This window comes from Doryrhamphus excisus, chromosome 22 (genome assembly GCF_030265055.1).
Source record: "Doryrhamphus excisus isolate RoL2022-K1 chromosome 22, RoL_Dexc_1.0, whole genome shotgun sequence".
NCBI lineage: Eukaryota > Metazoa > Chordata > Actinopteri > Syngnathiformes > Syngnathidae > Doryrhamphus > Doryrhamphus excisus.
Window position 1 is genome coordinate 2830919 of NC_080487.1, and position 15508 is coordinate 2846426.

Below are 15508 nucleotides of genomic sequence, written 5' to 3' on the forward strand. Positions count from 1 at the left end.
AGGCTTTTATTCCATATAGAGATTTTACACAGGCACTACAGGCTAATGATTGTTTTAAAACGCCTAATAATGGCTATTTACTTCAGTCTCTTGCGACACTCTCCACTTTGTTTCACAGCTTTATATACAGTCTGGCGTGGATGCCTGGGAATCAATCCACTATAATGACGCGACTGTGTGGCCATCCCCAATTTTTGACGTATTATTTCGTTCCTGTATAGTGTACCTGGTCAACCATATAGTGTGAGATTCAATGAAGAAGACTGAAGAACATGTTTTAAAATGTTACCATCACAACAATTACTAAAAAGGTTTGGGAATTTTTCCCAAAGGAAATGAGACAGACACTCAAAAACATAAACAAAAATACATTTTATAAAGAATAATCATAATGTTATATACTGGCTGCCCATATATCCTAACCTGGCCTGATTGAAATCAATAGTGTTTCTCAGCTTCTTTCTCAAAGTGCAAATAGACAAATAGACAAACAACCATTCACACTCACATTCATACCTATGGACAATTTGGAGTCGCCAATTAACCTAGCATGTTTTTGGAATGTGGGAGGAAACCGGAGTACCCGGAGAAAACCCACGTATCCACACCGAGATGGCCGAGGGTGGAATTGAACCGGGGTCTTCTAGCTGTGAGGTCGCGCTAACCATGTGACCGCCGTGCAGCCCTTGTTTTTTTTTTTTTTTTTCATTTTAAACTTGTATTGGTACTTGTATATTTCTTAGCTACCTTTTGAGTGTTAAGTTGGTGTGTGATGATTTTAAAGTTCTGTGTAAAGGCTAGACACCGTGTGTGATGTTACACTCTCTGCGGCGTTTGCTCCAAAACTGCAGGGGGCAGTGTATCGAAAACTTTACCGCCTACCATGGTAGTGAACTGGAGCATAAGAATAATTTAATAACATAATTTTTCTGATTTTATCATCATTTGCGGCTTACAGTCTATGGGGGGCGTATTTGCATGGGATTTGGGGGCAGCTACAGTTTTACAGTGGTAGTGAACTCATATCTCCCAACATTGTCATACATCATTTCTGAGGGAGCTGCAATTAATTGTGACTTGGTAAGAGTTCTATAAAAATAGTTTAAAAAAAAAAGCCTGGTTGAGTTGACTTAACTCCTCTCAATTTGCAGTTTCTAATTTTGGTGTATGCAATTTCCTACTTGATACTTATTTTTTTGCCCACTGACCACAAACCATCAGGAAATAAGGACCCACCCTGGTTGAAAGGCCAGCTGCATAGGCGTGGGCACTGCGCAGCCACCCTTAAAGCCCACATCACTGCAGAACTGGAGCAGTTTTTAAAACTCGGGGGCCGTGTCACCTCCTGTCATCCAGCAGCAGTATCGCTTTGCATCCTGCATTCTCCTCCCACAGCAACAACAGCCGCGCAGCGTGGACTCCAAATGCGGACTACCTGGATAACACTGAGTTAATGTGAGCCGGGATGCGCTTTTTTCATTTCGCATTTTCTATGGAAACTTTCCCCACCGGATCAGCCATGGCAAAATGGTTTATCCAAACATTGCATGTACTGATGATCCTGGAGCCCACTTGGAGTAAAATGTCTGAGGATGCGGGAGAAGCCGTGCGTAAAAGTGGTCGTGCAGCGTCGGAGCGGAGCGTCTTTACGCACGGAAGCACCAGCAGCGGGGACATGGTCTCCGTCAGTATGTTTAAAGTCTACGAGAGGTACAGCAAGGAGACGAGCAGCCACAAGGAGGGAAACACCGTGAGAAGCTTCACATCCGTCCCGAGTGAGTGATGCGTTCATCCGCTCATTTACCCGTAAATCCCGGGTTTTACAGTATAGTGGTCGCTTGTAAGTTTAATGTTGCATTTTAAATGTGGGAGCTTTTCAGTTTCGCCTGTACGGGTCATTTAGATACTTAGATACTTTTCTTACACTTGACTTTTGTCCTTTGATTGGACTTGAATCCGTTGAGAAATGATGCTGCTAAGTCTGAATACTCAGTGATTGAAATAAATGCAGCAGTTAATTTATCACAGCATATCATAGCAACATGCAGATATCAATTAGTAGATAAAGTATCAGTCAGATAACATTTATGCCCCCTGGTGACTAAGAGTAGCGTAGTAGCTTGCATTAGACGATGCGTTTAATGGTTAAATGCAGTACTAGAGTAATGAGTATTCATTCTTCCTATTTTTTTTTTTTTTGCATTTCCCAGGAATGTTGCATGGAAAAGAAATGTTCCAGTTCAACCTATCGTCCCTCCAAGACTCAGAGGTCATCCTCTCCGCCTCCTTCCACTTCTTCTACAAACGTCAACACCAACGTTTGGGGTGTTTCCGAAGACCCCACCGCCCGTCCGCCGCCATCCACCGTCACCCTTTGGTTCTCTTCCATGGATTGTTTCCAAATTCTGCTTCCGCGACGCTTCTTGGAAACATGACTCTGAGCTCCATGAAGAAAGGAGCTTGGCAGTCAGCGGATGTGACGAGCATAGTGAGAAAAGGCAGGGATGTGAAAGATCAGGTCATCATGGTGGAATCTGATTTGCTTTTAGGAGCGGTGCAACACAGGAGTCCAAACGACCAGGAACGCCTCTCGGAAAATATGCCTTTCATTATTCTCTATGCTGATGACCAAGCTATAAATGACCCTAACAGCGTGGCGGCCACCCTCCAGAGGTATGGACCCTTCACAGTGAAAGAGGATTCAACTGCATCATCTTCAAGAATCCGGAGAGAGCTCCATCTCCAGATACAAACCAACGACATCCCAGAGGTCCAGTTCAGCACCCTAAAGAACCACGAGCTGTGGCAAAGCACCTACTTCCCTGCCAAATCGAAGACCAAATCAGGAAGGAAGCAGAACCAGAAGGATCGCGAGTCCCTCAGCAAACACCAGGTGCTGAGTTTTGATGAGAGGACGATGAAGAAGGCGAGGAGGAGACAGTGGAGCGAGCCCAGAGTTTGCTCGCGGCGCTACCTCAGGGTAGACTTTGCTGACATTGGATGGAACGAGTGGGTTTTAGCACCAAAGTCGTTTGACGCCTACTACTGCGCTGGATCCTGTGGATTCCCGATCCCTAAGGTGAGCCAAGGAAACACCTTTGACAAACTGAATTTAGCCGAATATTGTAAAAATCCATTGTTTTCATAGGAAGTCATGGGAATGGGAATCATCCATTCAGAAAGAATAGCTAACACTTTTTAACTAACATTTTATCATTTTATCATCAAAAGTAAATAGTAAACACAATCAACTACAGCCACTGATTAATGGTCACAGTTTGAAGATCCAGGTTCTTCATTTAGTATTTGCGTGTTCTATCTGCGTGTTTGCATGTTCTTTTTCCTGATACTCCAAATCCAGTTCCAACTCCAATGACACTCTATCTCTCTTGAATCATTGTTTCCTTGCGAGAAAGAAGCTAACAATTGAACGGTCGACAAGTATCATGGTTGCTCACGGTGTTGACTCTTCGGAAAACCAGCACCCTTAGTTTGTCCAATAATCCAATCCAATAATCAACCAATTAGCACCTCGGAATTCCTCATCTTCACAAGACATTTTAGACAATTTGAGTTTGAGGAAGGCTCTTTCCTGGTCTAGCCTGATTCTACCCAATAAACAAGGTCCATAAACCATGCATGGATGGATTTGGTGTGTAAGGACTTAAATATAACCTGACTTCAACCCTCTCGAGTACCATTGGAATGAATGGACCCGGTATCAGGTCCTATTCGCTAATTGTAACAAACATACAGTACATTATATATCACAGTACCCACTCAACGCTTTGCCTATTCCTGTTTACTCCCCCCACAAGGTGGTACGACCTTCCAATCACGCCACAATCCAGAGCATCGTCAGAGCTGTGGGAATCGTGCCGGGTATTCCAGAACCGTGCTGCGTACCAGAAAAGATGAGTCCTCTCAGTGTGCTTTTCCTGGATCCTGATCGGAATATGGTACTCAAGGTTTACCCGGGCATGTCTGTGGATACGTGTGCCTGTCGGTAGAAACCGACCTTTTATTTTCCCCAAACAGACCTTCTGTGATGACAGGAAGGATTTACTTTTATGAGCCCTGGACAGCTTTGGTGACTGTATGATGTCAAAAGTCAAAGACTGAAGTCAATAGACTCACACAGAACACTTGACAATTCATTTACATTATTTCAACGTAACTTTTTTTATATACAATTGAAGTCATTTAACACCTCCCATATAACTACAAGCCTGAGAGGTAATGATTTGTGTATATTGAATATAATAATAACTGCATTTTTACAGCTAGTTTTGCTGCAGCTGCAACAGAGTGGACATTTGTGTGTTTGCTGCCACCTGCTGTGCATTTGTAACATTGCAGGAGATGCAGGAAGGGCGCTTCCTGTGCCTATTCACTTTAATAAACATTAACAGTATTAATACAATATTACTCTTGGTTATCCAATACAGTATGTACAGTTTTTCAATGTACAGTAAATAATCTAAAACGCTATTTGTATAATCACTTGTTTTGTGCAGTACTTTTGCTACTGCTTGACTAATATTACAGTATGCTTGTCAAGGTAATAAAGTAACTTTTTATTTAATTTAATGATGTAATTTTTTGTTACATTTGTTGATTATCTCAACATTAAAAGGGATACAGTTGTCCCTTGTCTATTGCGGTTAATTGGTTCCAGATCTGACCACAATCAATGTCATATTAATATTAACAAATCTGTTTTTTTTTACCATTATAGGTACCCTGTAGACATTTACATTAAAATGACTGATTCATACTTACTTAAATAGCAAATGTTAAGCGGACATGTTTAACGTAATACACAACTGTTTTAAATTTTCATTTCAATGCTTGTACGTGCCAACAAAAACTGATTTTTCTCAAGTTTGCTTCTCCCAACTGTGTTTGTTTTCCACAAATGCCTGCATTATTTAACGTATCCATGCCAGTGTTTTTTTTTTTGTCATTAACATCCATCACTTTGAGACACCATAGTGGGTACTTTTCTACGCATGAATGGGCCACTGAAAGTGATTTTGTTTTTACAAAAGCCTGCATGAATCCAGCCAGGGTTGAAAGACAAAAATGCATGAAGATAGGCCAGACTCGGGCCAATGTCCCCAGACACATTGGCTTGATCCCCGGAACCCGCGGTCCTATCGTCCATCTCCATGACGTACAGAGTTCGGTGCTGGAGTGTTAAATCTGATCTCATGTCAGTCAATTCCAGTGTTTGGTCCCAAAGTTAGTCAATAGCACTGACTGATAAGTACATGTGTACATTGTCTATTAAGATATTGCGTTTCCAGAACTATAGCCTAGAACCAGCTTTAGCTTAGCCCAGTTAGCTTAGACCAAAACGAAAGAAAATGTAGCATAGTTTTAAAAACATGTCAATGTTTGCCAAATGAAGGCCAATTTGTATTTGTTTTGTTGTTTTCCGTAGCTTGTATCCACGTTTTGATAATTTTGGGTCGAGCTAGGGCTAAACAAACTGTTGTTAGCGAAGTCAAACTTTGCTCGTAAAAGTCTAGAAATTCAATAACGACATGCTTAGCTTAGCCCAGATAGCGTATACCAAAAAATCACATTTTGGCATATCATTTGTTCAAAATGAAAATCCAAGCATTGCTAAGAAATGCTAAGTTTGTATTTGTTTTGTGATGTGAACCCTGTAGCAGCATTTTGGTTAGCAAGGGCTAGCTACGATTAGCTTGTTAGCTAATGCTAAGCTAGTTCTGCAATGATTACAGCATCTCCATAAATGAATATTGTAACAATTGAATGTACATTTTGTATTGTATTGTGTGGCTCGCAAAAAACTATTTTAAGGTAGCACAAGAGCGCTTCCTTTGCCTATTAATTTTAATAAACATTAACAGTATTAATACAATATTACTCTTGGTTATCCAATACAATATGTACAGTAAATAATCTAAAACGCTATTTGTATAATCACTTGTTATGTGCAGTACTTTTGCTCCTGTCGTCTTGACTTGACTAATATTACAGTATGCTTGTCAAGGTAATAAAGTAACTTTTTATTTAATTTAATGATGTAATCTTTTGTTACATTTGTTCAGTACTAAATGTTGATTATCTTATATTTTTCAATAACGACATGCTTAAAAAGTAGTGTCAGATTTGCCTCTTCATTCAGTTATTTTCCATGCTAACCCAGTTTTAGCTTAGCGCAGATAGCATATACCAAAAAAATCACATTTTGGCATATAATTGGTTCAAAATGAAAATCAAAGCATTGCTAAGAAATGCTAAGTTTGTATTTGTTTTGTGATGTGAACCCTGTAGCAGCATTTTGTTAAGCATTTTGGTTAGCTTGTTAGCCAATGCTAAGCTAGTTCTGCAATGATTACAGCATCTCCATAAATGAATATTGTAACAATTGAATGTACATTTTGTATTGTATTGTGTGGCTCGCAAAAATACGATTTTAAGGTAGCGCAAAATGGTGACTGGGATATATTAATAGTGAATATCCGGAAAAAAAAAACACACTCAAGTTACTTTAAATAGACTTTCCCCCCCAAGCTGCAAAAAGATATTTGATGGACATGTCTGTGTGTAACTAACCTCACAGTTTCCAAGACCTCCCTCATTATCGCCGTAAAGTGTTTACAGTGTCTTCATTAGCAGCCAGCAAAGAAGCCATCAATGGCTGTGATAAGCACGGGTGTGCTACTATTTTGGTTGACACGAGTCCCCGTGTTTACTCTTGGGAGCATGGGAGTGGACCTCACTGCTTTGGTCCTTTCATTTGGGATCTCCTTTGTCAAACCTTACCACCACAAAGCAACGACGTTGTTGGCTTAGAAAGGGTATCCTTTAAAAATGTACAATTCCAGAACGTTCTTATTTCAGGTGTGTTTGAGTCTGCTGCTTTCTACAGGCTCCTGCACCTGCAAGCCAATCGGTAATGTCAGCCAAAGCCACGAGGTCCTTGAGGGGTTTTATTTCCAGCAATCAGAGGAGGATCTTCTGGAAGAGGAAGACATGGACTCCAGGATGGAAGACTTCCTCGGCACCATGAAAGAAGATTTTCTCAGGAAACTCAACCTTTCTGATGTGCCGCAAGAACACGGCAAGATTGACCCTCCGCAGTTCATGATGGAGCTATATAACAAGTACGCGTCTGATAGCACTGCGATCCCTCAGTCGGACGTCATACGGAGCTTCAGTGTCCAAGGTACGGCCTTCCATTCCATAAAGCAATGTTTGTCGGGCACCGTGGAACTGGATGTAGTACTTACTTAATACTATATGGACGAGAGGGAGGAAGTTGATAAAAAAGCGGGTGTGCAAAGGATAGACCCTTGGGGAACACCAATTGGGATATGATGTGTTAAATGAGACACTTAAATTAGACACAATCCGAACCAGTTCTTGGATTTATCTGAGATCTTGGTAGAGCACTGAAGTACACGCTAAAAAGTAATTCAGAGTATCTGTTGACACCACTTGATTTAATACATAAATGCAATGTAAAAAATGTAATTAATTGATTTATTTTTTACTTTATATAACTTTATTTTTTAAGTTATGTTCAAATAATAATGTCGGCTATTACATGAACTTAATTTAGCATGTCATATACACTCAAATTGTATTTATTTATTTTATTTAGCAAATTATATATATATATATATATATATATATATATATATATATATATATATATATATATATATATATATATATATATATATATATATAATATTAAGTTAAAAAGCTGTGTGCATTATTATAATTAAGTAGACAACAAATTAAACTACTTTGAATAAAATGATGAAGTCAGTTGACTTAACATATTTTTTTGAGTTACGAACTTAAAAACTTTATTATTCTTATTATTCTTTTTTATTTAAAAACAATTATTCGGTAAGCATTACTTAAAATAAGCTTTGAGTGAAAACGAAACGCTAATTCGTGCAATGCAATATTGTTTGTCGGTTCAAAAGCAATTTCAAATGAAGTTGTCATAACTAAGAAAGACTAATGGAAATTGTTGCGTTGATTTTTTTTTGTTGAGGCTAAACATTTCTTTTTTGAGTGTACTACTAGAGCTACTTCGATCAGAGAATTGAACCATGGGTCCCAACCACAGCCCAATACCTCGACAACTAGCCATCAGATATCTGTACTTGTGGACTAGATTATATAGGAAAGGCCTTTGGGGTAAAAACTAACATTTGGTGACCTCTGACCATCATGGCTGATTTGGTTGGACTGATCTGTTGTTGCATGAATCTCCTGACTTCTCCCTATGCCGCTTCCAGATATCACACATTCCGAGTCGAGGCACAGGATGCTGTTCAACATCAGCATTCCCAGCCATGAAAGGATCACCACTGCTGAATTACAGCTCTTCTTCCTCCTGAATGGCAGGTCAGAGGCCGCCTCCCACGGTTTCAAGACCTCCGTCAATGTCTACAAAGCAGATTACCGTGACAGGAAATCCACGCCGCAGCTACTAGCTAGCAAAGAGTTGAGCAGCTCCCAGAACGTGTGGGCAACGTTAGATGTCACCTTAGCGATACAGAATGGAATCATGTCAGGCCACGGAATAACTGCATTGGATGTAGTCGTGCATGGGAATGGCTGCGGTGGTGGTACTGGTGATACTGGTCTGATGCTGAGCGCGTCACTGGGAGATAACACTTCAGCAGCTTTGATAGTCTTCTCAGACGACCTCAGCAGCAGGAGAAGGGAAGCCAAGAAAGAACTAAGAGAGATGATACTCCATGAAGAAGACGCCATCTTCCATGCGGGTACCGAGTGGAACACAGAGAATCGGCTCACCAACCACATTCCGGAAACTCAGCACCGTCGAAAGAGGAGAAAGGCAGAGAGGGAATACTGCAGAAGAACGTCCCTAAAAGTCAACTTTAAAGACATCGGCTGGGATAGATGGATTGTGGCGCCTCCAGAATACGATGCGTTTGAATGTCGGGGATTGTGCTACCACCCACTGACGGATGAATCCACCCCGTCCAAACACGCCCTCATCCAAACGCTAATGAACATCAGGAACCCCAAAAAGGCGAACATGGCGTGTTGTGTTCCCATCAAACTGGACCCCATCACCGTCATGTATCAAGAGAATGGACGCCTCACCATTAGACACTTGTACGAGGAAATGAAGGTGGCGGAGTGCGGATGCAGGTAGTCACAAACGGTACCATTATTTCATTCGGCAGCACTTATTGAAATGATTACTAGAATTGTGCTTATGAATCGGTTGTAAATCTGTACATTTGTCATTCATTCATTCATTCGTTTGTTCATTCATTTTCTACCGCTTTTCCTCACGAGGGTCGCAGGGGTGCTGGAGCCTATCCCAGCTGTCTTCGGGCGAGAGGCGGGGTACACCCTGGATTTTTATTTATAAATAAATAAAAATATTATTTTCAATTTTGCTGTGATTTGTTGTGTTTTTTTTTAATACAGTAAACCTCGGATATATCGGATTCAATTGTTCCCACTGGTTTTGTCCGATATAAGCGAAATCCGTTATATGCGTATACCGGAAAATGTCCGTTTTATGCATAAATCGGATTTTATCCGTTATAAAAAGGCACTTCCTTGACTATGTTTCCAATGTACCTGGACGCGCAGGCAACGCTGCAAACGCTGCAAATGACGTCGTATAGCGGCCTGTCACGATTCGGCGAATCGGAGCGCCACGATGCGGCCATCCGATATATGCGAGGGAAATTTAATGGAAATGCATTGGAACGGGACTGGAGATTTTGTCCGAAATAGGCGAAATCCGTTATAAAAAAATCCGATATATGCAATGAATTTTTATTGGAAATGCATTACAGAAAAATTGGTTCTTTTTTATCTGTCTGTTGTGAGCGAATTTCCGATATATCCGAGTCCGATATATCCGAGGTTTACTGTATCAATTTACAGTCACATTGTTGAGATAATATGTAGGGATGTCCAATATTGGCTTTTTGGACAAAAAACGATATGTCTCTATAAGTCTCAATTTCTGATACCGATATCAGCCGATACCAATAGGGCCAATAATTATCGGGACCGATTATTGTTTTAATAAAATCGATTATCGCACACCCATAGTAATATTCACAGTAACATGTACAGTGATTTAACATCAAATGTAATCAAACACAGCCAGCTACTATGTGAACCACAACACGACCAATAGTGCTAACTTGGAGGTTGTCAGCTCAGTCAAATACCCAATCCTCAAATATGGTATAAATATTCTTCAATAAAAAGGAGACCAAAAGAAAGTGAGAAAAACGACCTCATTAAGTTCATAAATTCGAGTCTTCAGAGGCCGAAAAGCTTATAGCTGATTAGCAACTATATTGCTTGGCATTCTTTACCGTAAAGATGTTAACTCACTAAAACGATTATGCCAGCTTCAAGATTAGCATCGAGAATATTTGTGCATTCTTTGTTTTGTGTTCATTCCTCCTGTCTGAAACAAACAATGGGTATTATTATTAGCCTAGTCTTCATATCAAAAGTTGAGTTATTAAAATGAGGCTGTCACCCATTTCAGTACTAATGATGGTTCAAAGGTTCAGAAGCAGTTTACACAAACCAAATGAACTTTGTTCTTAAAATCCACAGTGAAGGAACATTTTATTCTGATGTGAGGGTGTGATTTAATGCTAAAAGCTATGCCACGTGTCCTACAAACTGACCCAGACATGACCGCTTAAGTTACCGGCAGCAGTAGCGAAACACTCAAACACAGCACGTAATAAGACTTTGATGCATACTTGGATTAAGCGCTCACTGCAATACTTTTGTATGGAAGTAGTGTACTACATCATCCCATACATATTAGTAGAGTGTAAATTGAGAGTGTATTGAGGCTGTTTGTCTTTTAATAATAATAATAATAATAATAATAATACATTTTATTTGTATAGCGCTTTTCAAGATACTCAAAGACACTTTACAGAAAAATGAAGTTGAATAAAGCAAGTAAACAGAATAGAAGACACACCAAAATACAGCATTCATTGGTTAATACACAGTTAAAAAAATGAATAAAAGCGGGGCGGGGCACAGCAGTCAGATATAAAAAATTAGACATTAAAAAATTTTTGCAACTATAATTGATTTGTCATGTTATTGTGAACATAATTGCATACATTTCAGCGTCTCTACTGTTTCTATATTTTTTTAAGCAATGTCACTACATGTCAAAGTAGAATTCACATATAAAGTAGATTCATTATTATCAGCCGATATGTAACATTGCCAGTAGAGGGCGCCAAAACCAAGCAAACCTAATATTAAATTCTTATGCCTGTGTATAGGATCCAGTTAGTCAAAGTCATGTTTTCCGTGTTTTCTGTCAATCATGTTGAAATAATTTCATATAAATAATCATGTTTTGATCTTTTCATCACAGTTAATCTCTTTGTAGACATTTTACTGCTCACCTCACATGACAAGCAGTTATACATAGCTGTTCAAAACACCTTATTCAAATTTAGAATGCAGTATCTTTAGAAACACTTCCCGGTTGTTGCACCTACTGGGCAAGCTTACAGGAGGATAATACGATTAGAGGTTTATTGTGGGCTAAATCCTCTTATGAGTGGGTTAACAGAAATCTTGCAGGCATAACAGAGCCATTTGACAAAAGGACCTTTTCGCAGGTGGAAGTCGTTTCACCTGCTGAGGGCACGGAAGAAAATGGCAAAGGTTCTGTTCCTGGTAGGATCTCTTCTACTTTTAGGAAATGTTGTCTTCATCCATGCTGGGTTTTCTCCGAGTCTCATCGTTGACATGGTAAAGATCGTTATTGACAATTACTGCTCACCAGAGAAGCTCCAAGGTATGAAGGAGGCCATTGCTGCAGCCAGCAGCAATACAGAGATCCTCAATATCCCAGATGGGGAATCTCTGGCTAGAGTCCTCAGCGCCGGAATGCAGACCACAATCAGTGATCCACGTGTGACGGTCTCCTATGAGCCCAACTACGTCCCCGTGGTCGCACCAGAGATGCCGGCTTTACCTCCTGAGCAGCTCGTCGCCGTACTCCAGAACTCCATCAAGCTGGACATCCTGGACGGCAACGTGGGCTACATGAGAATCGATCACATTCTCGGCGAAGCGGCCGCCGACAAAATCGGCTCTTTGCTGGTAAACCTGGTCTGGAATAAAGTCCTCCCGACTTCAGCTCTTATTTTTGACCTGCGCCACACGAGCAGCGGTGACATCACGGGAATGTCGTACATCGTGTCATACTTCACCGCAGCCGAGCCTGCCCTTCACATCGACAGCGTGTTCGACCGTCCCTCAAACACCACCACCAAGCTGTGGTCCATGCCCACACTGCTGGGGGAGCGCTACGGCACGCTGAAACCTCTCATTATCCTCACAAGCAAGAACACCAAGGGTATTGCCGAAGATGTTGCCTACTGCCTCCAAAACCTGAAGAGGGCCACCGTTGTCGGAGAGAAGACCGCCGGGGGTTCGGTCAAACTAGACAAACTCAAAGTGGCGGACACGGACTTCTACGTAACATTGCCAACTGCAAAGTCCATCAACCCCATCACCGGGTCAACCTGGGAGCTGACAGGCGTCACGCCCAATGTCGAAGTCAACGCGGAAGACGCCCTTGCGACGGCGATCAAGATAGTGGAACTTCGTGCCAAAGTGCCCGCCATCATTGAGGGGTCGGCGGCACTCATCTCTGAGAACTACGCTTTTGAGGGAATCGGGGTTGATGTCGCAGCGAAGCTGAAAGATCTCTTACAGAATGGCGAGTACAGCATGGTTGTCTCCAAGAATGACCTTGAAGAAAAGCTGTCTGCTGACCTAAACACCCTGTCTGGGGACAAGAGTCTGAAAACCACCAGTAACACCCCAGCCCTGCCGCCCATTGTAAGACCCCCAGTACACCAGTAACAATTGTCACTGTCAGTGGTCTTTGTAAATCCTTTCTTGTCTTTCTTCTCAGGATTATACTCCAGAGATGTTCATTGAGCTCATCAAAGTCTCCTTCCAGACGGATGTTTTTGAGAACAACATCGGCTATCTACGTTTTGACATGTTTGGGGACTTTGAGGAGGTCAAACCCATTGCACAGATTATTGTGGAGCACGTGTGGAACAAGGTGGTCAACACTGACGCCATGATCATCGACCTGAGGTTGGCAAACCTTTATGGTTCCACTGGAAGGGTTCTTGTCTGTTGCATTGAACATAATAAAGCATTTCACGGTCACTAAAGACTAACAACTTATGCCACTAAGAATGATTATTCTTATGTAAAAGCACATTGTCTTACGTTTGCAGGAATAACCTTGGTGGCCCGACAACAGCTATCGCAGGTTTCTGCTCTTACTTCTTCGACGGCGACAAGCAGATTGTTCTGGACAAGCTGTACGACCGACAGTCTGGGACCACCACTGAACTCCAGACGCTGCCTGAACTCACTGGTAATTGAACATGGCGTCAGGCCATTGTCTGACCGAAGTCCTGTCCGATGATGCAGCTAAACTGGATTCTTAAATAATGTCTGAACTGTTATGGAGATGGGCTGCATGGTGGTCGAGTGGTTAGCACGCAGACCTCACAGCTAGGAGACCAGGGTTCAATTCCACCCTGTGTGGAGTTTGCATGCGTGGGTTTTCTCCGGGTACTCCGGTTTCCTCCCACATTCCAAAAAAAAAAAAACATGCTAGGTTAATTGGCGACTCCAAATTGTCCATAGGTATGAATGTGAGTGTGTATGGTTGTTTGTCTATATGTGCCCTGTGATTGGCTGGCCACCAGCCCAGGGTGTACCCTGCTTCTCGCCCGAAGACAGCTGGGATAGGCTCCAGTACCCCCCCACGACCCTCGTGAGGATAAGCGGTAGAATGATTGAATGCTATGGAGATCCCGAACGCCCTGGACTGGTGGCCAGCCAATCACAGGGCACATATAGACAAACAACCATTCACACTCACATTCATACCTATGGACAATTTAGAGTCGCCAATTAACCTAGCATGTTTTTGGAATGTGGGAGGAAACCGGAAATCGGAAAACCCATGCACATGTAAACTCCACACAGAGAGTGGAATTGAACCCTTGTTTCTTAGCTGTGAGGTCTTCACGCTAACCACTAGATCGCCGTGCCCCCCCCCCCCCTCCCCAAAGTCTTTACGTCCTATTTTCATCTCTGACTCAGGACCAAGGTACGGATCCAAGAAGAGCCTGATCATCCTCACCAGTGGAGCAACATCCGGCGCAGCAGAGGAGTTTGTCTACATCATGAAGAAACACGGCCGCGCTATGATAGTCGGAGAAACCACGTCCGGGTCATCCCACCCGCCCAAGACCTTCCGCGTTGGTGAGAGCGACATCTTCCTCAGCATTCCCACGGTCCACTGCGACACAACAACCGGGCCAGCCTGGGAAGGAGCTGGCATTGCACCTCACATCCCCGTCTCAGCCGCCGCCGCCCTTGAAACGGCCAAGGGCATTTTTAACAAGCACTTGGCAGGGCAGAAGTAAATCCTCTGAATAAAGTCCACTTTTGTTTTGGCAACCAAAAAGCGCTAGGATTTAGACTTGCTGAAGAATTGAACAGGATTTAGTCTGTTTGTGACTTAGAGCGAAGTTTTAAAGCTGGATTTGGTGCTCGTGTTTATGTCGTGATGAATAAAAGATGTCAGCACCGTTATATCATGAGAAGTAACACTTGCACGGTCTCTGGCTGACAACGGTTTTTTTTTTTTGTCATGAAATGACTCAATTCAGGAGACCTGTGACTAGCCATAAAATGCATGATGACATTTTTATGTCCTGCAAACACCTTATATCAACGCTGCTGTTAACTGCACGGCGCAGACTTGCTGTTCTACTCGGGCTGCCTTTGTTCCTGTGTCGACCAAATAAAAACACAAATAACTAAATCAAAAGTGTTTTTGTGTCATTGATTAAACCTTCGGTTATGCATAAACCTTCAAATACATCAGGACACCGTGCATTATTTCTCCCTGTGGTCATGTGACTCATTATCGTTACAAGGACTTAGGTGTGGATGGGGACCTGGTGTGTTCAATTCGGTGTTATACCGGTGACGAGAATGTTCAACATGGCACTTTATGGCAAAGAACTTTCTGAGGATGTGGACTAAAATTGTTGATCTACATAAAGATGGTCTAAGCCAGGGGTGGGCAAATATTTTGACTCGAGTTAACAAAATTTTCCAGGGTGCCAGAACATATATTTAATACATACACACTATTTTATGTTAATAATTTTCCTTGAATTATTTGTCTAATTTTATCTGTAAAAGTGTTATACTGTTGAATACAGCTTTTTGTTCTTATGTCCCTTTTTTCGGGAGTACTTTAAACATCAGACCACATCAAATTATGTCATTTAATTTGACAGTTTTGTTGTTTTTTTTTTTTACTAAATAAGACATCTGACGGGCGGCACGGTGGTCGAGTGGTTGGCGCACAGACCTCACAGCTAGGAGACCAGGGTTCGATGGA

At 41.8% G+C, this 15508-nt stretch overlaps 3 protein-coding genes across 3 annotated transcripts; all 3 read left to right on the forward strand.

The window, feature by feature from the left end:
- The first annotated feature begins 1343 nt into the window (after positions 1-1343).
- gdf10b (growth differentiation factor 10b) lies at positions 1344-5838 on the forward strand. The gene is made up of 3 exons (XM_058061798.1): positions 1344-1775; positions 2211-3079; positions 3819-5838. The coding sequence occupies exons 1-3, from the start codon at positions 1466-1468 to the stop codon at positions 4008-4010; spliced, it is 1371 nt and encodes a 456-aa protein (XP_057917781.1). The 5' UTR covers positions 1344-1465; the 3' UTR covers positions 4011-5838.
- Positions 5839-6686: 848 nt separating this feature from the next.
- On the forward strand, positions 6687-9386 carry gdf2 (growth differentiation factor 2). Its single transcript, XM_058061966.1, has 2 exons — positions 6687-7204; positions 8295-9386. The coding sequence occupies exons 1-2, from the start codon at positions 6850-6852 to the stop codon at positions 9182-9184; spliced, it is 1245 nt and encodes a 414-aa protein (XP_057917949.1). The 5' UTR covers positions 6687-6849; the 3' UTR covers positions 9185-9386.
- A 2248-nt stretch (positions 9387-11634) lies between these two features.
- rbp3 (retinol binding protein 3) lies at positions 11635-14926 on the forward strand. The gene is made up of 4 exons (XM_058061824.1): positions 11635-12900; positions 12977-13167; positions 13314-13456; positions 14194-14926. Exons 1-4 carry the CDS (start codon positions 11707-11709, stop codon positions 14517-14519), a joined length of 1854 nt encoding a protein of 617 aa, XP_057917807.1. The 5' UTR covers positions 11635-11706; the 3' UTR covers positions 14520-14926.
- The last annotated feature ends 582 nt before the right edge of the window (positions 14927-15508 follow it).